The 26,850-nt window shown below is 44.5% G+C and overlaps 1 protein-coding gene across 1 annotated transcript; it reads left to right on the top strand.

The window, feature by feature from the left end:
• The first annotated feature begins 7,428 nt into the window (after nt 1–7,428).
• Nucleotides 7,429–17,091, top strand: b3galnt2 (beta-1,3-N-acetylgalactosaminyltransferase 2). The gene is made up of 12 exons (XM_080016306.1): nt 7,429–7,602; nt 8,454–8,592; nt 9,021–9,121; nt 11,429–11,631; nt 12,006–12,101; nt 12,657–12,767; nt 13,434–13,512; nt 14,182–14,365; nt 14,767–14,892; nt 15,135–15,294; nt 15,409–15,465; nt 15,998–17,091. Exons 1-12 carry the CDS (start codon nt 7,497–7,499, stop codon nt 16,133–16,135), a joined length of 1,500 nt encoding a protein of 499 aa, XP_079872432.1. The 5' UTR covers nt 7,429–7,496; the 3' UTR covers nt 16,136–17,091.
• The last annotated feature ends 9,759 nt before the right edge of the window (nt 17,092–26,850 follow it).

Genomic DNA, 26,850 nt, shown 5'->3' with positions numbered 1-26,850 from the left:
CTGTTTTTGTTTCTCGAGAAAAGCACATCGTCCAACGTTTCCTTTACATGGTAGTCGGAATAGCGTTTGCTATTTTTACAACAAATTGTTATGATTAATATTGTTATTATCAGTAGTAGTATTGAACATTCGCCGCACAGCACCGACAACTACATGACGTGTAGTGCTACCGAAGCTTGTATGATACTTAGGAGAAGAAGAAAAAAAAAGATATTTATAAATCATGCAATTATTAATACTAGCTGAGTATTTTTTAAAAAACGATGATAAGGGTCAGTTTACATGTTATGAGCCCTTCTACGGTTCAGGTTTCCTGTATAATCCACTTTTTTTTGGGGGGGGGGGGGGGTGTAAAAGTTTGGCCGAGGGGGACGGAGACGTTGGGGTACTTGGAAAAAGCCATCTGACGATAAAGTATCCAAACCCGTTTCCTGGATCGCCACAAAGAAAAAGATACTGGATTGGGACTCGTGGGTTTTTTCGGGGGAAAGATAGCCATTTCTTTATTTACCGTCTTAAAAACAAACAAACAAACAAACAAATCAACAAATCAACAAACAAACCCCCAGGCGTGCACCCCGGGGCGCTCTCTCTCTCTCTCTCTCTCTCTGACCTCATGTAAACGATACGGTGCCAAAATGGGAAACGAGCTGGAGATGAATATTGCATGGATTCATTTCTGCCCGCGACCGAGAGAACGGGCAAACTATGACACGAGGTGCTGCCTCCTCGTGGACTCCTGGGGTGCTACTCTGCATCATTTTCACGGGGGTCGGGGGGGGCGCCCGTGCAGATTCACTAAAGGGAGACTCGAGGTATTTTTTAGGGCTTCAAAAAAAAAAACGTGTTTTTTCGTCCCTCCGAGCGATCGGCGTCGCAAGATTTTGAATTCAGAATAGAGAACACGCCTCACTCAGTAGAAAAATGAAGGTTTGGCTCAAGAATATACCAGAGTTTCCCTTTAATGAAATGATGATGATGAATTTGTTAGGGGGTTGGGTGGGTGGGTGGGTGGGTGGGGTGCATTTAAATGGCAGGCTTTGTAAATCCTCTGATGGATGAAATGAATTAAAGGAAACAGCAACCCAAACCTCACGTGTCTCTGGTTCTGTACTGCACTCTCTCTCTCTCTCTCTCGCTGTCTTTGTCTTTCTCTCTCTCTCTCTCTCATCTCTATGAAGTACAAAGATCCACATCAGTGTCATATGCAAACTAACACAGTTTATAGTTAAACAGGTCCAGCGGTCACGTTCATTTGTGGCTTTTATTATTGCCTATTCGCACATTGGAACAGGGACCGAGAGGCGGAAAAATTTTATTATCATATTATTTTTTTAACTCATAAACTAGTATCCTATTATATGAACAAACTTCAAATAAACATATTTCATGAAATTGATCAGTCATGTCAAATAAGTGCTTGAAATATACATTAAAGGCCTCCACCGCTGGGTTATTACACCAAGAAAGACTTGAGTGCTGAGGAGACACTTCAACGAGTTTTAAATGTATTTTAAAATGTCATTTATTTGATGTATGCAACGTCAATTTGGGGTTTTTTTTACCCTGGGAGTTCTATTGACTTCTTTGTTGTTTTCAATATCAACACTCTGTGAAGGACACACATTTGCTTTTCCAAGCTCTGCTCCTGCGTTTTGGAACATGCTCCTTGAAGATATTTGAGGCAAACAGTGTGCGCTTTTAAAAGATGGAGAAAACCCTATTCAGCGAATCACCTTATCAGTTACAGAGCTATATAATCAATAAAGCAGGTAATAATCAAATGATATAATTACAGTATATAACCATATAGACAGATATATAATTAGTAAGACAGATATATAACCAGTGAGATATACCTAACATACCCTAAGACACCCTAACCCAGTATATAACTGTATTTTAAACAGTATATACTATTAGACATGTACATATATTAGGGTTTCAGAAAAAAAAAATCAGATTTTCCTATTTAAATAAGAACCTCAAGACTTTAGAGCCGTTCAACTGTCATGATTCATTTGCGTGCTGGAAAGATGACAGTCCTACTGGCTGACTGACTTTCAGAATTAGACTCCGAATCTGTTCATTTCCTATCCCTTTATTTGTAGATTTGTGGGTTTCTGAACAGACAACTGGCGTAACGCGCCGAACAGTCTGAAAAGAATGAATAAAAGCAGAATGCATCAGGCAGCCGTGTGTCCATAATGCAGAAATTTGGCGTCACAGCAGGCATGACATCACAAACCACCTGTCGTCCAAGCACCCTCTGTGTGCCATGAGTCTGCAGGGTATCATTATGGGTTATAATCACAATTCTATTCATAGAATAATTATAATCATTCTCATACCTACGTCCACCTTTGCAAACATTTATGGCCCAATTCTAGATGACCTCTCCTTCTTCCACATGTCTTCCTCATGCGGCTCTGACCGCGCAAACAGCAATTACAACCTAACTATAACGCTGCAGCTAATCTACAGCCTGATAGATCTACCGATTCGACATAGACTTATAAAAAAAATACTTATGACACAAAAAATTCGGAACAATATAATCCAATAGAAAACACGGGGGACCCAGCAAATCAGAACACACTCTTCATTACTCTGAAAGATTAAAGTATGGAAGGAAACCGTTCGAAAACAAAAAAGATGAATCAACTCAAGCAACAAGTCCAACTGATTGAACGGAACACACAAGTGAACAGTTTGTGGGAAACGTGCAACCTGAAGAGCCAAACCCTAATCAAACCCATGAACCCTAACCCTAACCCTAACCTTGTAGAGCGTGAGCAGACTAATTCACAGCTTGTGGGAGTCGTGCAGCCTGAACAGCCGAACCCTAACCAAACCCACTAACACTAACCAAACCCCCTAACGCTAACCCTAACCAAACCCACTAACCCTAACCAAACCCACTAACACTAACCAAACCCACTAACGCTAACCCTAACCAAACCCACTAACACTAACCAAACCCACTAACACTAACCAAACCCACTAACGCTAACCCTAACCAAACCCACTAACACTAACCAAACCCACTAACACTAACAAAACCCACTAACGCTAACCCTAACCAAACCCACTAACACTAACCAAACCCCCTAACCCTAACCAAACCCACTAACGCTAACCCTAACCAAACCCACTAACACTAACCAAACCCCCTAACCCTAACCCTAAACAAACCCACTATCACTTACCCTTACCAAACCCACTAACCCTAACCCTAAACAAACCCCCTAACCAAACCCACTAACACTAACCAAACCCACTAACGCTAACCCTAACCAAACCCACTAACACTAACCAAACCCACTAACACTAACCAAACCCACTAACGCTAACCCTAACCAAACCCACTAACACTAACCAAACCCCCTAACCCTAACCCTAAACAAACCCACTATCACTTACCCTTACCAAACCCACTAACCCTAACCCTAAACAAACCCCCTAACCAAACCCACTAACCCTAACCAAACCCACTAACACTAACCAAACCCACTAACACTAACCAAACCCACTAACCCTAACCCTAAACAAACCCACTAACCCAAACCAAAACCACTAACACTAAACAAACCCACTAACCCTAACCAAACCACTAACACTAACCCTAAACAAACCCACTAACACATAACCCTAACTAAACCCACTAACCCTAACCAAACCCACTAACCCTAACCAAACCACTAACACTAACCCTAAACAAACCCACTAACACATAACCCTAACTAAACCCACTAACCCTAACCAAACCCACTAACCCGAACCAAACCACTAACACTAACCCTAAACAAACCCACTAACACATAACCCTAACTAAACCCACTAACCCTAACCAAACCCACTAACCCTAACCCTAAGCTTTTGCAGCCTGAACGGCCTAACCCTGGTGCTTGTGGGAGTGGTGCAGCCTGAAGGAACCCTCTGTCCTGCTGCAGGAACCGATCAATTAAAAACAAAACTCAACGATACTTTATTTAATTTGTTGTTGTCTATTGATAGTCAGGTCATTATCAATTGACAGTATGGAATATTAGTTGAGTCTTACATTTGATACTTGAGTCAGTGTTACTTAAAAGTCAGTATCAACTTGTCTGCACGTCAAGGACTCCCTACATTTTTGACCATACTTTCATATTCTTCCTCTGACCTTAATCCCACCGAACACACACCCACTGAAGCACTTCTAACCTGAAAGGCAGCTATTGTTAACCATCTCTAACTGTATACCTAAACTTAACCCTAACCATCTCTAACATTATACCTAAACGTAACCCAAACCCTAACCATCTCCAACTGTATACCTAAACTTAACCTCAACCCTAACCACCACTTACATTATACCTAAATGTAACCCTAACCCCAACCCTAACCATCTCTAACCGTAAACCAAAAGTTAACCCCAACTCAAGCGGTAACCTTTACTCCTAACCCTAACTGTAACCCCAACCCCAACCTGAAACCGAGCAATCATTAACCATCTCTAAGGCTATACCTAAACTTAACCCTAACCCTCACCTAAACTTAACCCCAACTCTAACCATCTCTTACTGTATTCCTGAACCTATGACGACAGCCTTGTAGATCCACAGTTTGGGCCCAGCGGTCACGGCCTTCAAAGCCTCCTCCTTAGCCTTGCGTAGGCTCCAGGATCACATCTCAGGAGCTGGTGGTTTCTGAGTCTCCATTGGCTTTGGAGGAGAGGAGGCGGCCAAGGTACGGGCGGTGGTCAAAGTTTTCAAGCCCAAGACATAACAACATCTTTATTGATATGCTACTTCTCAAAACCGTGGGTACAAAGTGCTTCAGGAATAGAAAGAGTGAATAGGCAATGAAAACATATATCTGTATATACAATAAAACAATCAAACACGTTAAAAAGCTAATTTAACTATAGCACCCCCATCAGGCTGATCTGGAAAATGATGATTTGAGAAGCACTTCCAACTGAATATCTATCATTTACCATCTCACGGGATTTGCGCAAACACAACTGATGATAATAGGAAAACGTTGGGTTTCAGGCCTCTGGACTTGAACCCATAAAAATGTTGTGAGAGGAATATTATTCCTCTAACATATTACGTTGGAGAGCTGGGAGGGTGAGGGCAGCCCCTTGTGGTAGAGTCTTGCTGCTGGGGAAAGTGTGTACAGTTGCTTAGTATGATGTTGGCCACACCACCTCTGGAAATGTTCCTCCACCCAAGACAAGAGGGGAACAGGAGATAGATCCAGAGCATATATTTATATTCATATGTATATTCATATTTATATGAATAAATGTATTAATATTCTTATGTACTGTAAATTAAAATTGATATTAAGATGTATATATACGTATGTATATCAAACCCATGTCCTTGATAAGAACAGAGAACATGGGTTTATTTGAAAATATACATTTATGAATATAAAATTTGGTTAAGAGAATGATTATATGAATATAGTGCAACTCTTTTTTCCTCCACTGTCTGTCCTCATCAAGGAAGCTAAGCAACACGTTTCCCCAACGATGGACTCTGGAAGGAACTCTTTAAATATGATCAATTTACGATCAATTTTAATTGATCTGGATGTATTGGCGTCACGGTCCTGTTTGGGCACCAGCTCATCCCTGGTCCGCCTGATGTGCGTGTGACACGAGGCTTTGTTGGCGGGGGTCACGAAACAATACGCCTCAGATAGACAGATGAAACACATTAGGTTGAAAACCCGTAAATACTTTATTCATCCCTGGAGGGAAATTGCTGTGTTATTGCAACACTTCTGTGTCAAAAGGTGCCGTGTCGAGCAGTCTGCTTCCAGCGTAACGTCGTTACCACAAAACCTTGTGAGCACGCACAGGGTGCGGTTGTGGTCTTCACCTTTTCAATCTTAATATTTCACCACTGGCACAGTTTCTTATTTTAAATATGGAGAGATGAGAGGGTGCAAGAGCAAAAACTGCAATTTCAGGTCTTTGGAAAAGAGAAAATTGCACTGTGCAATGCTGAAAATGACATCATATTTACTAAGAGTTGCAGAATAGGTAATAAGCTTGAATTATATCTTAAAGGACTCATTCGCGTTGGAAATGTGGCTCGCCATCATTAGCACAGGGCCGCACTTTATTGCGCCCAAGGCTTTCCCCTGTGTGAGTGCCACTGAAACCAGGAAGGAAGAAAAAGGTTTTGATTAACACCGCCACAATTTACCATTCACAAAAAAAACCTATTTAGATATGAGCAGCTCATTACTGAGTCAATATGCTTGACAGTCACATTTTATACGATTAAAAAAAAAAAAAAAAAGCATGCCTTACCTTTTTGAAGACCTAATATAATGATGTAATAATCAGTTTTGCAACCACACTTTTGAGTTGCTTCCAACCTTCTTGAGGACCGACCGCGTGTCCAATTAACCTTTAAAGAAGTGGATTCACTGAAAAATAGCATATATAGTATATAGTGTATATAGTGTTTATAGTGTATGTTGTATATACAGTGTATAAAGTGTATATATAGTGTATATAGTATATAGTATATACACAAAATAGTGTATAGTGTTCTTAGTGTATATTGTATATACAGTATATATAGTGTATATAGTATATAAAGGGTGATGCGTGATGAGATGCTTGACGCTGAGACGTCGTACATCGCGGTATTGCACAATACAGATTGGTCGGAGAGCTGGTCGTTTAACAGGTAGGTCGTTAAGTGAGGAGTACCTGTACTGTATATATCATGAGAATATATGAAAAGAAAAGATAAGAAATACATATATGTATGTATTATATAATTAATTATATTATAGTTTATTATAATTTATCATATTTTATTTGTATTCATTGACAACAACGCCACAACCTGCGCAACTACACGAACCAACGGGTTTATTGAAGTGTGCGGCATTCCTGGAAACTCGGCAATTCAGCGTCAGAAGTCCCCACTTCCGAGCGGATTGTTCCGCCTTTACCTCTGTATCGACAAGACGGTGTTTGTTCGCTCGTCGAACTTGTGAAATCTACAAGCCACAAAAACGGATTTTTTTTTCACTACATTACAAAAATGCCTCGTTCGAATCAAAGTTCGACGAGTTTTAAAACAACGGAATTTCCGATTTTAAACGCCCGTTCCTTTGCGCCCCGCCGGGGGGGGGGGGAAATAAGGTCCTGGCTTTTCCGAGTTCCGGTCTCAACGGGAACGCGGCATCCGACACGTTAAAAGCAGAACCACATTTCCCAGACGCCCCAGCGCGGAAAGCCCCTCCGCCGCCATTGGTCCGACGCCGTTCGACGCGGCGGCGGCGGCGGCTGCACGTGACGCGCCCCCGCCGCCGCCGCCGCCGCCGCTCGGCTGCGGAGTCGCACTCGCACCCGCGCCGTCCTCGGAGAGCCGCCCGCCGCCCGCCGCCCGCCGCGCGTCCCGGGAGCGGAGCGGAGCCGAGTCGCCCCCCTGAGGAGCCGGAGTCCATCTGTGGAGCGGCCGCGCGGTCCGTCCATGCGGAGGCTAGCGCTCGTTCTCCTCCCGTGTGCGGTCGCGGTCGTGGTGCACTTGTGGCTGACGCGACGGAGCGCCACCCCGCCGCCGGAGACCGAAGGAGCCGGTGAGACGCGTTGACCCTTTTGGGAGGCAACTTTAAAACAAGAAACCCAAAGCAAACAAAAACAAAAAAAACACGTCTGTCATCACGCGTCGCCGCTCAACTTTTGTTTACAATTGTATTTTTATTTTTTATTTTTTTATCTCTGGTGTGTCTGGTGAGTGTGTTTCGGAACAGTAACCGAACGTCATTTTTATTTAAAATTGTTATATATGTGTTTTTATTATTATTATTTTCTCAGTCAAAATGACGCTTGATCGCTGCTGTTGGGCGTTGCTGGCGATCGTTTTCTTCAAACATCATTAAATCATATTCTGTCGCAACTCAATCTGACATTCACCCTGCCGAGTTTATAAATAATAATAATAATAATAATGATAATAATAATTATATTGCAAGTCAATGGTGTCCATGCTTTCGCTGATGGCCAAAGGTTCCTGTATATTCTCACTGGTATATTACACTTTTTTTTTTTTAAATATAAAAAATAAAAAATAATGTTAACTCAATGATCTAATTCAATTCATTAAGAATCCCATGTGTTAGTTCCATTGTGGTGGATAATGTGCTATTGTGAAGTATGGAATCAGGTCTTCAAACTGCCTGCAAATACATCAGACCTTTTTTGCATTGTTATAAATTTCAAGTCATACTGTATTAAAGACCAGTCTTAATTTAGTGTGTGACAATATCATTGCAAGATAATAAACAGCGATATCGATATGATCAGCCAACCTTGTTTATTATTATTATTATAATTATTATTATTATTATTATTGTTGTTTCTTCATTTTTTTTTTTTTTTTTTTAAACAGTTAACATTGTTATTATTGGTCGTCCCCCCCCAAAAAAAGTCTCCTTTGTAGATGAAACATCAGCCGCCTCTGAAGTGCTGGTCGGAGTGCTGTCCGCCCGACACCACCATGACCTCCGACAAGTGATCAGGGAGACGTGGATGGGCTACCTCCAGGACCACCCCCGGTTTAAACACAGGTCTGTTGGATGCACAGCCCACGATTCCGCCCTTTCTGATTTATTTCCTCTGGCTAGATTCATATCCTCAACAGAAAAACGCCCCGGTGCTAGTACCAAATAACCGATGACCCCGTCCACCATTTTATCGTTGTCTGATCAGGTCCTATATTGTATTGTTGTTCCAGGGGGTGCGTGTAATTTGTTTTGTATATTGGTCCATTGCCTTCTCATCCATTGAAGGGAGCACAGATAGCGTGATGGCTCTGCTTTTTTTTTTTTTTTTTTTTGTTTTTTTCTTATCAACCCTTAGTATCCATGGTAACGGAGGTGGAGAGGGTGTGCGCCTATGTATGGATGAGCGTTGGATATAACCATCTTGTAATGTAATGTTGCATGAAAGACACCGGGGGGGTAAACATGCCGTGACGTGATGTGTCTGTGTTCAGAGTGCGAGTCAAGTTTATCGTTGGTGAGCACGGATGCCCCGTTCCGGAGGAGGATCGGGAAGACCCTTACTCCTGCGCTCTCCTGAATTTCACCGACTCGGGTAAGAGGTGGAACACAAGACGATGTGTAGGTGACGGTTGTAGGCCAAAAAAAAATCCACTACAGAACTAAAGCCGAACCCCTTTGTGAAACAAAAGGCGGCAGGTATCGCAGCGATGTACTCTGCATAGAATCGTTCTTCTTTTTTCCTGTGTGGACATCAGTGCTTTGTAGAGCCTCGGCGCGCATAATGGCGGGAGGAGGAGTTGAGTTGAATTGAATGGAAAATAAAAGAATGTAGGTTCAGGGAAAGAAGACGCGAGAGGGAGAAAAATTCAAACCGCCGTTATTCATTTCCGCCCACGCCTCAAGGACGTAGCAGTGTTCCCATCAGCGCCCTAGGCCGCCGCGGAGAAAAAAGCCTCTCCCGCAGTCACCCGTCGTACCCTGCAAACATAACCATTAACCCAACGACTTCGCATTTTCCTGCCGTGTTTTTTAAAAACGTTCTCTCTTTTTCCCCTCCTCGATTTAAAATCGCACTGCGTAACATTGACTTGATTCGGATCTGACCAAAAACCTTGGAGTTCGCCCTGATGGATACATATCATCCACAGAATAATATATTCATTAGAGTAAGGTGCTTTCAAAAAAAAAAAAAAAAACACCCCCAGTCTCTTGATTTTCAACAGTGTATGTTGCTAGGTAGATCGATAACCTGTCTTGCGTCCTTGGCTTCGGCGTTACAGCAGACGCATCGTGCCACGGAAAGAGACACAAAGAGCAACCGGTTGCAAACGCAGTCGGGTGACAAAACCCTGCATGAAAATGTAGGATTGATCGTTGACGAATGCCGTTTGTTCCAACTCAAAGCAGCAGGGAACTTTTTTTTTTTTTTTTGTTTGTTTCCATAATTTATAACTCTTCATGGCCCAGCCTCGCTGAACGCTTTACTATTCAGACACTTACCGCTCTGCTGCGGCTTCTCACTGTGCTGAAATGCAGTTTGACACATCAAATGTTAAAGACTTTAGTCGGGTTGATCTCCTTTAAGAAAAAGGGAAAATTGGCATTATAGTCACGTGTTTTGTTTTAAATTTTTTAAATTTTTTGTTGATTGTAATTTTTTTTGAATATGTTTTGAATACCATAATATCACATTTTATTTAGAAATATTTTTTGCAATTGCCGTAATACATCCAAAGAGTAAAACTGGAAAATCCGAAAACGGATCAGGCTGTCGAAGAGCATGCGTCTGGACCGCGTGTCGTGAAATCTGTCTGAGAGGATGCGAGAGAGAATTTTCCTCTGCTGCACCGACGAGTTAGAAACTGTTTTTAATTTCAAATTTTACATTTTTTGTTGGGTTTTTTTGGTTTGTTTTTTAGCTCTTTTTTTAGAAATGCATTTCACCTTTTTTGTCCAAAACAAGATGCCTTGTGCTCGGTAACGATGAAGAACTAAGAAGGCGGAAAAACGCGTTCACAATTCGATGCACCGATTAAATAAATCATTAAAAATCCATAAATAAATCAATACGTTGAAAAAAAATTCCTTCCTTTAATCAGCTTCTCAGGAGTGGATCCGACAGACCGTACCTTCCTCATGTTATTTTGTTTTTCCCCCCAAAGAATAAACCAGCATAATCAGAATGGCTAAGAGAAGCACTCAGATCATTAAGGCGGCAGGGTAGGTGGAAGTTATTTCTGCATTCGGTCAGCATACTAAAAAGTGCACCTCCGGAGAAAATGTATATATGTATGAATGAAAAAAAAATAATAATAATAATAAAATAAAAAGCTGTTCTTATCATTACCCCTCAATAAATGAGAGAAGCGTTTCATCAACTTCCACAGTCGTTTTTCCTTTTCTGCTTGGATAACATTTTCCCCGTGTTAATTGTCTTTTTCTCGTTTGCAGAATGCACAGTGTTTTGGGAACACGGTTAAGCGGAAACGCTGCTTCATTTTCACGTCTGCGTGGGTTTTTTTTAATAATCTTTTTTTCATCATTGATCTCTCGGGTAATAAACTGCCCTCTTCTAATTAAGGAAGCCCCACTGACGGGGCAGAAGCTTCGCTTTTGAAGACCGCAGTGGCGGAGAAAAAAACAAAACCCAGAGTCTCTCCAAAGTGCTGATGATGGAGCTTTAATGCCTAATTCTGTGGAATCCCCCACCCCACCCCAACTCTCTCCCTCTCTCGTTCTATCTCTCTCTCTCATCAGAACCGAAAAGAGGTTGTCAGCAATGTTGAAGTGATATTAAATTTCAGTGCTTAGTAATCAGAGGGACCCCTCCTCCCCCAATCGTTCCACCCGCCCCTGACTTCTCAAAACTCTCTCTCTCTCTCTCTCTCTCTCTCGGCAGCGGGGCAGGATGAAGTGGAGATAGAAATGGTGAGGGTGGCGCCCGACCCGTCGGCGGTGGCACCAGCCGACGTGCCCGTCTTGGCCCTGGACTTCAAGGTCCTCCACCCGGTAGTGATCACCCGACTCGGGGTGTTCGCTGACCAGCCCGGGCGGGAGCTGCGGAGCAACGTGACGGTCAAGTTGCACCAGCTGGACCAGGAGGTAGAGGAGCGTTGACTTAGAAAAATGCAATGCAGTGTGTGTATGTGTGCGTGTGTGTGTGTGTTGTTTTTTTTTTTTTTTTTTTGTTTTTTTTTTTAAGATTTTTTTTGTGGGGGTCTGTTAGAAAACCCAGCCTGGGGCCAGCTGGAGGTATTCATCTGGATGGCCTTGTTTGTCCTATTTACTCACGGTTTTATGTCCAATTTCAGTGATTCCTTTTGAACTGTTTTTCTAAGACAAATAAGCCTGCGGTGAATTGGATTCTGTTCGGCATTCGGTGGTGATGCGAGGGGAAAACTCAGTTATGTTATTAACCGGTGGTGATAAGGGCCGTAACATATCAAATATAATTATATATTATTTTATTTCTGCAGGAGGCTGTGGTTACTGCTCGCTTTAGTTCCATGAGCTCTGGGACCATCTTGAATGGAGTGTGGTACAAGCCGGTGGAGCAGTTCATCTTGCCTAAGGTCAGCTCTTCCACAAAGTGTTCAGCGGGGTTGGATGCACTACATCTATGCTCGCTGCAAAAGATCAATGTAAAAGAACGCCGGGGGAAAAAAAAACAAAACATGAATCTAGCAAGAAACAAGAAAAAAAACAAAACTTTTGGCTGAAGTCATCATACAACAGTCGTTCCAGTCAGAGCGGTGTGTTCTTAACATGAGGAAACATGATTTCAGTATAAGATTTCTCAGAATGACAAAATAAAATAGAATGTTCCTAAAATCCGTGTTCTTAATGAGTGGGGAGCGTCCAAAATCGCCTGCTCTCTTTGCAAAAAGCTGCTTATTTCTCTTTAAAGAAATCCCGTGAAATAGTTGTTTGAAGTTAGTTGGAGACATCTTTGCTCAAAGCTATCTGCATAATCATAAACACACACACACACACACACACTAAAACATCAGATTATTTCAAAATACAAATTAAGACCGATTAAGAATTGTGAAGATTTTCCGGCTGTTGAAGATTACGTTTTTTCGCCGTGCTAGAGCTTCCAGGTTAAACCTCTTCCTTTGATCCAGGGCTTTGAGGGGATGCTGGTTTGGGAGAGCTCGGACTCCGCTGGATTGACCACGGTCAACTCCTCCTTTGTGCAACTAAACAACGGGGGAGGGGTCCTCAAAATACCCTCTGTAAGTGTTGCGGTGTCAGAAACAGACCATGCAATTACTGCGCTTCCCCGGGAAATGTTCTGCATGTGTCTTGGAAGAATGTTAAAAAGGTTCTTGAGGAGTACAGGTCATAATCATTGGAATAAATTTGGTGTTTTTTTTGCCTTGCTTCATCCAAAGAGTAAAGATGGCTTTACACTGAATCCATAAACTGATCAGACTGTCGGACCCTTTGCTCCGGCGGCCACCGAAGAGCGTGTCTGGATCTCGCATCGTGAAATTTGTCTGAGGAATTGGGAGAGCTCTATTTCTGAGTTAAGTTTGCTCAGTTAGACATCTGCCATTTTTCATGAATGTGGAAAAAGAAGAGTTTCAAACTCCCTCTGTGTTTGCAAAGCGCGAAAAAATACCTAAAGTTGACTCAATTATAAAACGTGAATTATTGATAGCGATTATGGTGACGTTCAACGTTCACATTGTTATTAATTAACTTGGTTTTAAGTTACAATAAAAATAAAAAAGTGAACTGTCGAATCCCAATTTGTCGCAAGACATGAATGGAATTCCGGTGAGTTGTCGTCGTTTGTCGGATTTGGTGTAAAGCCAGCTTAATGACAACTTCTTCAGCAGGGTACCGGTAAGAAGCGGCACAGCTTCCTTACGTGCCACTGTTTTCTCTAACCGCAGATTGCCGACGGGCTGCTGCCTCACAGAAGTGCACTTGGATTCCCTGGTTTGGCGGGAGGGTTCACGTACACTATTTATGGTCAGTCCAGGGACAGCTCAGGGCTATGAGCATTTTATTTTATTTTATTTTTTATTTTTTGGAGAAAGTGAAGTGATAGATGAGAGTGAAGGGACGCTTTGGACAATTCCATTGTTCACCGTGGCAGGGAGTGAGATTTGCCTTTCAGCTTGGAGATTTTGTTTGTTGCAGAACGGAGAATAGCTTCCTTCTCGGTTCCAACCCCCTTGAGGCGTGTTTGTAGTCGCCGCAGCCATCGTCGTCGTTTGGTGCGCGCGCAATAAATGATGTCACTGCGCCGCTCGTGATGGCGCTGCGCGGTTTCACACGGGGGGCACGCACCTCCCACATTTATTTTTTAATTTTTTATTTTTTTTATTTTTTTTTGAACTGCGGGCCCCGTGGGCCCCAGGTAATTCAAGTGGACACGTGGACACACAAGGGAAGGTTGTGAAGTGGTTGGCAGGTGCAGGCATCTGTAGCAGGCATCCAGAAGTTGTCATTTTCATGTTTTCTTTTTGTGAATGTCTATTTGGGGGGAGGAGGGGGGTTCGTTAATGATATAAAAGTCTAGCTGCTTGGTTCCTGTCCTGGTGTCCAAAAGTGTTGATCATTCACCTATTCATCATCACTCCTTTTATATTTATTTATTTATTAACCCCTCCTTCACTCCTACCTGATGCTCCTCAGACAGGGAGGCTCTGCTGCTCCACCTGCGGGGCCGCGCATTCCGGGTGGAGAGTCACACCACGGCACTGCGGCAGGAGGACGCCGCCCTGCGGTCGGAGAGCCACCGGCACGGCGACATGGTGCTCGTGGACGTGGTGGACACCTACAGGAACGTCCCCACCAAGCTGCTCCAGTTCTATAAATGGTACGGGGCTGAGAAGCCGGAAAGAACCTGGGTTAGGGCCCACGTGATCAACCCTCCAGATTGGGCCGGGGCCACCTGGGAAATCAAGCCACCCCTGAAAATGAAACACGTGCCCGTCTGCCTCTGAAACGTTACGCCGGGCGAATTACAACAATCGCGTCGGTTCTTACAATTAAAAATGTTAAACAAGACGACAAAAGGTTTTCCTGTGAACTCGGGCGTTTCCTTCGCGCAGTCCCAGGGGACCGCAAACCCCAGTTTTGGAATCCCCTGACTGTTATATTATTTACTCCGAGACTTCCGACCATATGTCTTATGGTTATTTGATGGTAAAACCACTGTGAGCACCTCACCACACGAGGTTCGGTTCTAATTAAAGTTGAAATTTCCCTCCATGGCAGGTCTGTGGGAAACGCTGACTTCAATCTGCTTCTGAAGACAGATGATGATTGCTATATTGACGTGGACTCTGTATTAATGAAGATTGACCACAAGGGCCTGAAGCGCAGCAATTTCTGGTGGGGGAAGTAAGTACAGCCGTGTTGCACCATCCGTCTGAACATGTTTGACCCTGGCGCAGTAGGCGTTTCAGGACTCGGGTCCAAAGAGGTCCAAAGAGGTCCAGAACCAAGGTTTTTTTTTTTTTGTTGTTTTTTTCGGTTAACGCGATTAAGACGGAGGCTCTTCGTAAAAGGCCCCTGTCCCGTCAAACGGACGTGAAAGGTGACGTGCGGCCTGGGTGTCACCTTTCACATCCTTCCGCACCCAGTTTCCGGCAGAGCTGGGCGGTGGATCGCATTGGGAAGTGGCAGGAACTGGAGTACCCCAGTCCAGCCTACCCGGCGTTCGCCTGCGGGTCGGGGTATGTGGTGTCCAGGGACCTGGTCCAGTGGCTAGCCACCAACGCAGACCAGCTGAAGGCCTACCAGGTATGTCACCTGAGAGTCACCAGAATGATAGAGAGGCAACATACTTATACGATTACTGATGGAGTCCATCTGATCTGATGTGAAGTGAAGATAATGGGATGTGTTTTGTCAAAGGGAGAAGATGTGAGCATGGGCATATGGATGGCTGCAGTTGGACCCCAGAAATATCAGGTAAAAAAAAAGAAAGATTTACTACATTTAAGCATTCCTCTGTTTTTTAAGAAAAGGAAAATCGTACAATCCACTGTAATGTCTAGAAACTCTCGCACTCACCATTGAAAATTATATGGAAAAAAATATATCGGTTGGTCACCCTGAACAACCGGACTTAGAGGAACTCTGCATGTCTCTTGTTTTCATACATAAGGCCTTTCTATCAAATCTACCTGGATATCAAACATTTAATTGATTTGTGCTCAATCTTGATTGATTCATAAACATTTTGATGTACATCACAACTGACAGTCGTGACGCCAGATCACAGGACCGGTTCGGTCTTAAATCTCCTCATACATCATGAATCGCTGATCCTTTAAACGATTCTTGGGATTGGTTGAACTGTGTGTGTGTGTGTGTGTGTGTGTGTGTGTGTGTGTGTGTGTGTGTGTGTGTGTGTGTGTGTGTGTGTGTGTGTGTGTGTGTGTGTGTGTGTGTGTGTGTGTGTGTGTGTGTGTGTGTGTGTGTGTGTGTGTGTGTGTTTCAGGACTCTGGCTGGCTGTGCGAGAAGGAGTGTTACTTGGACATGCTGTCCTCTCCCCAGCACACGGCCGAGGAGCTGCGTCTCCTGTGGGACAGGAAGCGGCTCTGCAGGGACCCGTGCGGCTGTCCCTGGGGCCACTAAGCCCCGATGAAAACCACTCCAAGCCCAGAGGAACCATGGGTAAAAGAAAGAAAATGCACCAAGCACTTGTCAACTTTTCCAATGCCACAGTTTCCTCCAAGTTCTGATGTTGACACATTGAATTTTAGCGGTTGTTGTTGTTGTTGTTTAGGAATAGAGAATATTTTCCAAGCTTTTAGGACTTGCTGGTTTAAAAAGATCTTACCATGACTCAAAATGTGTATACCTTTTTCTACAATGTCCACACACCCGTCAAGGGCAGGTTTTGCTGTCTTTTCGCCGTGCTTAAATGTGGTCCAGTGGGGCAAAGTTTACGTTAAATCTCCCTTTTTAAATGGGATGCTCACAGCACTGTCTTTATGTCATACCCAAGAGGAAAAAACTCTTTTGCAAAGCGGCTGTTTCGGTTGCGTCCGTGCTAATGTGAGAGAAGGGAAGTTGCGCCGATTCCTGCTGGCAAACTTCTGCCGTAAATGTTGGGCTTTGGATGTCGTGCGGCAGTTGCAAAAGCTCGTTTTAAATCGAATGTAATATTACTGTTATTGATTAATTAAAAATTAAATAGCAAAAATCCTTAAAAAAAACTAAAAAAAAACCTGAATACATTTAGCTGTTTCATACTGTTAGTCTGTGTCACATGAGCTCAGCGAATACATTCAATACAAAACAAAAGTCTTAAACCGAGTGGGGTAGATTGAGTTTTTGACGTTCTCAGAGTAAACTGTGACAGGGACGGGAGAAGGCGTACGAGAGTTGCGTGCGACCAGCGAAAAGGAAAAAACTTTCGGCGTTTTGGCTCGAGATGCCTCGGTGTTTTTAAAGACGAAAAAAAAGTCGTATTGTGCATTTGAACTTTGAATCTATTTTGTAACTTATTCTCTTACGCTTTTCATCCCCGCCGCTATTTCGGTCGGTTTCCGACAGGCTTTTCTCACCAACACGGGACTTGTGTTTACGTACCGTGAGCCTTGTCGTGAAAATAGTGACGTGGGCCGGGGGTAGGGGGGGAGGGGGGGCAGCGCAGGCACGCGCCGTGACTGCGGGCGGTGGTGGACGGATAATTCGCTGCAGTTTGTGGGCGATGCGATCAAGAAAAGACTGGAATGTGCTTGTCGAGCAACGCCGGCTCTGCTCGAACGGTCGGGCTCAATAAAAGACTCCTCTCCAAACACCAAAGACTCGAGCTGTTTGTGGCTTCTTTCTGAGAATCGACTTGATTGAAATGAGCTCCTCAGCACCTCCCCTCGTGTCCGCTTCCCTCTGCTGTCATTGAGGGACCGTGTTCTCGCTGAGTCTTCTTTTGTGTGTGTGTGTGTGTGGTTTTTTTTTTTTTTTTGTTTTTTTTTTGTCTGGTCGTTGAGATATTAAAGCCGCGTTTTTAGCCGGCAGTGCTGCGCAGTCGGCAAAGTGCTGCCACGGGAATGCAGTCTGCAAAGAAGACTCCCTGCCAGTTCATTTTTATTGACATTGGGGAGAACAAGTATTTGATATACTGCCGATTTTGCAGGTTTTCCTACTTACAAAGCATGTAGAGGTCTGTCATTTTTATCATAGGTACACTTCAACTGCCAAAGACGGAATCTAAAACAACAATCCAGAAAATCACATTGTATGATTTTTAAATAATTCATTTGCATTTTATCGCATGAAATAAGTATTTGATCACCTACCAACCAGTAATAATTCCGGCTCTCACAGACCTGTTCGTTTTTCTTTAAAAAGCCCTCCCATTCTCCACTCATTAGCTGTATTAACTGTACCTCTTAGAACTTGTAACCTGTATAAAAGACACCTGTCCACACTCAATCAATCATACTCCAACCTCTCCACAATGGGCAAGACCAGATAGCTGTCTAAGGACATCAGGGACAAAATTGTAGACCGGCACAACCCTGGGATGGGCTACAGGACAATAGGCAAGAAGCTTGGTGAAAAGGCAACAACTGTCGGCACAATTATTAGAAAATGGAAGAAGTTCAAGATGACCGTCAATCTCCCTCGGTCTGGGGCACCACGCAAGATCTCACCTCGTGGAGCCTCAATGATCATAAGAAATGGAGGGACCAGCCCAGAACTACAGGGCAGGACCTGGACAATGACCTGAAGAGAGCTGGGACCACAGTATCAAAGAAAACCATAAGTAACACACTACGCCCTCATGGATTGAAATCCTGCAGCGCACGCAGGGTCCCTCTGCTCAAGCCAGCGCATGTCCAAGCACGTCTGAAGTTTGCCAATGACCATCTGGATGATCCAGAGGAGGAATGGGAGAAGGTCATGTGGTCTGATGAGACCAAAATAGAACTTTTTGGTTTAAACACCACTCGCCATGTTTGGAGGAAGAAGATGAGTACAACCCCAAGAACACCATCCCAACCGTGAAGCATGGAGGTGGAAACATCATTCTTCGGGGATGCTTTTCTGCAAAGGGGACAGGACGACTGCACCGTATTGAGGGGAGGATGGATGGGGCCATGTATCGCGAGATCTTGGCCAACAACCTCCTTCCCTCAATAAGAGCACTGAAGATGGGGCGTTGCTGGGTCTTCCAGCATGACAACGACCCGAAACACACAGCCTGGGCAACGAAGGAGTGGCTCCGTAAGAAGCATCCCAAGGTGCTGGAGTGGCCTGGCCAGTCTCCAGACCTGAACCCAATAGAAAATCTTTGGAGGGAGCTGAAAGTCTGTGTTGCCCAGCAACAGCCCCGAAACCTGAAGGATCTGGAAAAGATCTGTGTGGAGGAGTGGACCAAAATCCCTGCTGCAGTGTGTGCAAACCTAGTTATGAACTACAGGAAACGTCTGATCTCTGTAATTACAAACAATGTTTTTTGTACCAAATATTAGGTTCTGTTTTTCTGATGTATCAAATACTTATTTCATGCATTAAAATGCAAATTAATTACTTAAAAGATCATACAATGTGATTTTCTGGATTTATTTTTTAGATTCAGTCTCTCACAGTTGAAGTGTACCTATGATAAAAATGACAGACCTCCTTTTCCCACCTTTGTAAGTGGGAAAACCTGCAAAATCGGTAGTGTATCAAATACTTGTTCTCCCCACTGTATTATTATTTTATGTTTTTCTCGCCGCTTAAAAGGCAAAGCAAAAATGACTTTGATGTCTAATGCTGATAGTTTAACAGCCTCGGAGTTGGACGTGGTTTTAATGTTTAACGATGTTTAATGTCGTTTTTTTTAGTTTGTTTTTTTTGGGCCAAACTGATCAGCAACCATGCAATTGCGAGGAACAAAACTCCCAGCCCAGCTCAGAACGAACTGATTATCCGTTTTGTTTGTTGTTTTAAAGCTTGTCTTCGTGGACAAATGTCACCATTTCGTTGAGCTTAGCCAGCTCACTGTCTTTTCACCCGGGCCCCGTTGAAATATTGGTTTCCATCATCTATAACCGTACATACTCGCTGAACGCTCTACCGTTGGGAGACGTGCCGCTGTCTTGCTGCAGGGTGGTAAGTTCTCACAGGGCGAACGTTTACGCCTTAAAAAGAAACGAAAGATCCCGCTCAGTATGCTAATGGAGCATGATGTGGTCGGTGCTCTACTTGACACGCAATGCGTTCAGTTTCAAATACGTCTTTTAACCTGACGTTGAAGCCTCCACCCTCTGTACCGCCCCCTCTTCATCCCCATCTATTCCTGACACTATTCCCCAATTACAGATGTGGTTATGGACGCCCCCCCCCCTTACTTTTTTTTTTGTTTTCTTTTGTTTCACCCCATCAGCCTTTTCCCCCCGCAGACTTGAAATCGTAGAAAAACTGAAATGGAGACAGAGTTGTCTTCTCAACGCCGGAACCTCGGAAGCAAAAGTGGAAATGAAGGCGGGGGTCATTTTCTGTAAGTGACGCTGATATGACTCCAGAGTTGTGCCCTGTCTCACCCGCCTCCTGTATTTGAAGCCGGTCCCCGCATACACCCCTACTCACCCGGGCAATCGAAGCCGCCACGTCTGCCTCTGTCACAGTAGCTTCAGAAAACCAGCTGAAGCTACTGTGACGGAGCGTGTGTGTGTGTGTGTGTGTGTGTGTGTGTGTGTGTGTGACCACAATGTACATGAAACATGACAAAGATCTGTCATGTTTCAAGATCCCCCCCCCCTTAAGGGCAGAACCGTTATAGTAAACCAAAGCACATGAAGGATTAGTAGTTAGGGTTAACTTTTGGGGTTTGTTTGGTTTGGAAAAAAAGTGGTTACAGCCTCCAGTGTTCTGCTCGTGCTCGTTTCTTTAAATGAAGAAAGACACTCTGCAGAGCACTCGGAGATAAACAACTTGAGAGTCTCCGCTCCAAGGAGCATCTCGTTTGTCTTCTGTATTCCATACAATTAATTGACGAGTAAAGGAAATAAACAAGCTTGGCATAAAAATAAATAAATACACACCGATCAACCACAACATTAAAACCACTGACAGGTGAAGTGAATAACATGGATCATCTCATTCCAATGGCACCTGTCAAGGGGTGGGATGTATGAGGCAGCAAGTGAACAGTCAGTTGTTGAAGTTGATGTGTTGAAGCAGCGTAAGGATCTGAGCCACTTTGACAAGGAGCACATTGTGATGCTGGACGACTGGGTCAGAGCATCTCCACAACCACAGGTCTTGTGGGCTGTTCCCGCTGTGCAGTGGTTACTACCTACCAAACGTGCTCCAAGGAAGGACGACCGGTGAACCGGCGACAGGTTCATGGGTGGCGTTCGGGTCATTGATGCACGTGGGGATTGAAGTCCAGCCTGCCTGGTTCGATCCCACAGAAGAGCTGCTGTAGCACAAACTGCTGGAAAAGTTAATGCTGCTGTGATAGAAAGGTGTCAGAACACACAGAGCATCACAGCTTGCTGTGTATGAGGCTGTGTAGCTGCAGACTGGTCAGAGTGTCCATGATGACCCCAGTCCACCACTGAAAGCTCCTACAATGGACACGTGAGCATCAGAACTGGACCATGCAGCAATGGAAGAAGGTTGTTTACCTGGGGAAGAGATAGCACCAGGATGCACTATGGGACGAAGGACACGTACCACCTACCTAAACATTGTTGCAGACCAAGTGCACCCCTTCATGGCAACGGTATTACCTGATGGCAATGGCCTCTTTCAGCAGGATAATGAGCCCTCCCACACTGCAAGGGTTGAGGTTTGAGGAACATGACAAAGAGTTGAAGGTGTTGACCTGGCCTCCAAATTCCCCGGATCTCATTCCAATCAAGCATCTGTGGGATGTTCTGGAACAAGTCTGATCCATGGGGGCCCCACCTCACAACTTCCAGGGCTTAAAGGATCTGCTGCTAACGTCTTGGTGCCAGATACCACAGGACACCTTCAGAGGTCTTGTGGAGTCCATGCCTCCACGGGTCACAGCTGTTTTGGCGGCACCAGGGGGAGCTACACAACATTAGGAAGGTGGTTTTAATGTTGTGGCTGATCTTTTTGCCTTCAAGTCAGCTGTGGTGTGAAAGTGAGAATGCCAGGATTCAGCACAAGTACAGGCCGCCTCAGAACCTTGAAAGTGAAGTGGGCGCGCAGCCTTGCTGGCTGCTGTGCATCTGCATCGCTATTTCAACAAATTTGGCTTCTCTGCAGAAGAGGAACATAACAGGCTGCCGTCAATCATCATCCCGTCTCCAGCACACCCCCCCCCCCCCCCCCCCTTATCCTCCTTCCCCGTTTGTGTGCTAAAACGAGGAGGAAATGATTTATTCATGACACCCGGCATCCAAAACCAGCATCTCTTGATTCTGATTCATGGGAAATGAGGGGGGGGGTATTATTATTATTATTATTAGACGCACAACTTTGTGCTGATGAAGCAGCTTTTCCCAAATCTCACTTAATAGCACACTCATAGTTTCGTGAGGACGTGAGAGCCCTCTCCGGGTCAGATGCGGTTCCGAATCCCGCCGGACATTCTGCACGACGGTAACACGCTGGACAGCGACCGGCTGCGACCCGCTGCCCGCTGGACCCAAAAAACGTACAGAATATTTTGGGTCGTTAGAGACCCGGACAAAGGCCCCCGTCACGCCAGCTCGCGGCCCCGTGATCAGACACCTGCGGGGCCGGCCCCTCTGAGCGTTCCGACCGACGAGGCCACGGGGTGGATCAGATGTGGCGGTCCGAGGCCCACGCGACCCCCCCCCCCCCCCCCCCCTCCGCTGACAGCGTTTCCGTCTAAAGAGGATCATGGATTTGACTCAGCTATGCAATGAGATCCCTCAAAAAAATACAATTAAAATAAAATCATTCCGGCGACTGATGCAACGTGATGCAACGTCACACGCGCGGCAACGCGGCTGCGTCCACTTGGGCTTTCGTCCTGGCTCGCGTCCCTTAATTCGACGGCTGTGGTCTTGTGGCACCTGCAGAGTTTTATTCACAATAATTCTCGTCTTTCGAGGAGTCGATCGCCAAACTGTGTGTGTGTGTGTGTGTGTGTGTGTGTGAAGCAGCGTTATGAATTTGATAACCGCCTGGTGATGAATAATGTAGGGTTGAAGAGGTATTTTTCATTGACAGGGGAGAACCTCGGGTCGGATTTTGGTGGAAAACAGTTTTGATTTGTCTTTGGGGGGAGGTGTAAGTTGAAACAACAATGTCTTTGAGGCGCTACACGGAACGGCAGTGTTCATCAAAGGCTCGGCAAAGTGGCACTTAATTTGGTTTCAGAGTGACGGGGCTGAGGATGCGTTTCGCAGCCCCCCCCCCCCCCCCTTATTGCTTATTATGGTCTGCTGATAATGATGCAAGACTCGTGGACCATTCAGTCGTAGCGAACAACACTTTTTTAATGAGCGGGTGAGGGAGCGAATCCTCCATTCACAAACGGAAAATTATTAACTTCCTCGCTCGCCGAGCGTCAAACCAACTGGATCCATTGATCCATTGAGTCTTGGAGCCCCGCTCGCTTTTACCGTGTGACCTGTCGAGAACCAAACCAAAGAGCCAAACTCTTCATCGCTACGAGGGGTCGTTCTGACGAACGGCGCGCCTATTCTGTCTGGGACCGATCCGCTTATATCGACTCATTTCAAACCAGTGAGGCCGAGTTCACGAGCTGCAACGACGAGTGGATCAATCGATTAGTTGCCAACTATTTTGATAATCGATTCGTCGTTTCGAGTAATTTTTTTTTTTAACAACATTTCCAAATTCTCTGATTCCAGCTCCTTAAATGTGAATATTTTCTGGTCTCTTTAGTCCTGTGTGACAGTCAACTGGATGTCTTTGGGTTGTGGACAAGACATTTTTGAGGACGTCACCTTCTACTTTGGGGAAACAGTGATCGACATTTTTCAGCATTTTCTGACAAATTATGGATAAAACAGCTAATCAATTAACCGAGAGAATAATCTACGGATTAATAGATAACGAAAATAATTGTTAGTTTGGCAGCTCTAACGACAGACATTAGCAGCTCTAATGTCAAGACTTTATTTTGTGAATCATTGCATACACACCAGAGTGGGCACTCAGGCGGTTTTATTTTTCATTCCCGTGGCATGTGGTTTTCAAGTGATATTTATTGTTGCGGGAGTATTTATGAAATAGCAGCACGGCTAGCAAGCGACCAACGTGTAATCCATTCCAGTGATAAATAATCCAAATCGTGGAGAGGAGACGAGTCGGGGGGGGGGGGGGGGGGGGGGGTACTGGGAGGCAGCCACTTCACTTTTCACACAAATGCTGTTGTTTTTTGCTCTGAAACACAACTTGGGTCATCGTCGGTGGCGAGAAAGGAGCGGGGGAACGAAAATATAAAAAGGGAAAAGGAAAAAAAAAAAATCAATCTAGACAGCCCAGGAGCGGGGATGAAATGAGCAGAGACACTGTTGTGGTTTTTGTGATTGACTTTGGGTCTTTACAAGTCAGAGCCACAAAGCCAGTCTGCATGCCACTCTGTTTATCAAATCACAAATGCATCAAATTTTACCTGCTCAAGTGGCCGCTTCGCCATAGAAAATTACGAGGGAGATAGAAGTTTGTGGGATTTTGCAAGAATTGGATGTTGTGATTGATGAATGATACTTTGCAGAAGCCCCGACTCATTTTCGATAAGCACATAAATAAATTGCAGCCGTTGGGAATGCCAGAGACGGGGTTTGCTGAGGCAGGTATGTTGCATCGCTGTGCTCCCTTTTAGAAACAGAATAGACAGACTGTTATGTAAGCAGAGGCCACCCCGTAATATACACTACTCACAAAAAGTTAGGGATATTTGACTTTCGGGTGAAATTTATGGAAAATGTAAAAAGTTCACACAGCAGTGATATTATATCATGAAAGTAGGGCATTTAAGTAGAAGCATGCAATGGTGATTCCCTCATCACAAACAATTTATTGAAACAAAAGCCACCAACAGTGGTGGGTTTACCACAACAAAAAATGTCAATGTCTCAATAACTTGTCATGTGCCCTTGAGCATCAATTACAGCTTGACAACCACGTCTCATGCTGTTCACAAGTCGACTTATTGTCTGCTGAGGCCTGGCCCCCCACTCTTCTTGAAGGGGGCCCTCAGGTCATTGAGGTTCTGGGGCACGGAGTTACGAGCCTCTACACGACCACTCAGCTGATCCCATAGGTTTTCTATGGGCTTCAGGTCTGGAGAAAGTGCGGGCAACTTCATTTGAGGTGCCCCAGTCTCCAGCATCCGTTCCCTAATGACGCCACCTCCATGAGCTGGAGCATTGTCCTCCATGAAGATGAAATGAGGCCTGTGTTGTTCATGCAGGGGCACAATGACTGGATGAATGATGACTCACGGGATGGTAGCTCAGGAGGTAGAGCTGGTCGTCTAGTAATCTAAAGGTTGCTGGTTCGATCCCAGGCTCCTCCTGCTAGCATGCTGTAGTGTCCTTGAGCAAGACACTTAACCACTAATTGCTCCTGATGGCTGCGTCCGTCGGTGTTTGAATAATTGTAAGTCGCTTTGGGTAAAAGCGTCTGCTAAATGCAATGTAATGTAATGTAATGAATGATGTTATTCAGGTAGTATGGGCTTGTCACTGTACCATTCACAAAGTGTAGGGCAGTTCTGTATTGACTGGACACACCTGCCCACACTGTAACACAGTTGGGCAGGTGTGCCCAACAGTGGCTGATGCAAAGCGCTCTCCTTGACATCTCCAACATCGTTGGCGGTCATCATTTCAGCTCAATGTGAATCGACTTTCATCAGAGAACAGCACTGAGGCCACTGGTCCCTCGTTCGGCCTAAATGCTCCCTGGCCCGTGCAAGACGATGATGCCTGTGCCTGGTGTTGTGGTCAGGTCCCCTTGCAGGTCGTCTAGCACGCAGACCACGCTGATGTAAACGGTTTTGAATGGTCTGACGTGACACTTGGTGCCTCTCACCTCCCTTAAATGTGCCTGGAGTTGAGTGGCATCATCATCCGGTTCTGCAGGGCACTGTTCACAATGAAGCGCTCATCAGTGTGGGATGTGGCCAAAGGACGTCCACTTCTATGCCTTTCTGTGACTCTTCCAGTCTCTGTATCTCTGTTGCAACCTGCTGATGACACTCTGTGACACTCTAAGCTCAGTGGCCACTTCCCTCTGAGAACATCCTGTTTGAAGCCTCACAACGGTGAGGTACTGTTGATCAGTTGTTAGGTGTCGTCTTGGTCTCATGATGTCAAAATGTGAACAGCATGATGAAGAGGACTGTTTAAATACCAATTCTAATTGAACCAGGAAATGTATTGGTTGATTCATGGATCAAACACCCGTTGTGAATTTTGCCGTTCAGCTCCTTGTGAGAGAACAGCAAGTTGTGCAAAAAGTACTGAAACATTGAACAGTTGGACATGTGCATTCAGAAGTTTAGAGAAGGCCAAATTAAGTTCACCTGTAAAGGTTATAGTGCATTATAGGTTCATCCTGAAATTTCACCTGAAAGCAAAATATCCCTAACTTTTTGTGAGTAGTGTATATTTACAATCAAGGTTTATGACCTAGGACAGGGATATAACAAACTGCAGTTTAACTTAAGTGGTGATCCATAAGATTATTTGTATTCCATATTTAATTAGCTGGCACCTAGGCACAGAAACAAGGCCTCCTTTTGATTATTTCTGTTGAAAAACCCTCAAACAAAAAGATCGCAGTTTTGAAAAGCATTCCATTATTTGTAGTGTGATCCACCAGAGATGATTTCATGGAGCACTTAAAACACAAAAAGTGGCAAAACTTATGATTAGAAAATTAGTAAATATGTTATGCGAAAAAATGTAAATCTAAAATGTTTGGACCGCCTACAATTCTTTCCAGGACCCCCAGGGGCTGCAGACCCCAGTTTGGGAAACCCTGCCCTACTACATGCAACCATTTAGAATGGATACAGTGAAATGTTACTGACCTCAAAACCACAAGTGCTCAAGGGCTGGCATCTGCAAACAAGTTGCAGCGTCCTGTAAATATTATAATTGGAGACGAGGGATATAGATGTACACCATTTTATTCATTATCAGGCTTTGAGTTTATTAAAATACTTTTATTAAAATAAATGCAAAGAACAGCCATACCCACAGCATGTTATTAGAATAGATGTGTCTCTAGAGTTACATGAAAAAATGTTTGCGTCAGTGCCAGATATGAGGGCAGTAGCAGCAGAAAGAAAACTGAAATAATAGAATCTGCCTTGACGTCAAGCCCCAACCTGCGTTAGTGTGAACACAAATAACCCAAAACCTGTT

The sequence above is a fragment of the Zeus faber genome (genome assembly GCF_960531495.2).
Source record: "Zeus faber genome assembly, chromosome: 16".
NCBI lineage: Eukaryota > Metazoa > Chordata > Actinopteri > Zeiformes > Zeidae > Zeus > Zeus faber.
Note: the sequence above shows the minus strand (reverse complement) of the source record. Positions and strands in the feature narration are given on the sequence as shown.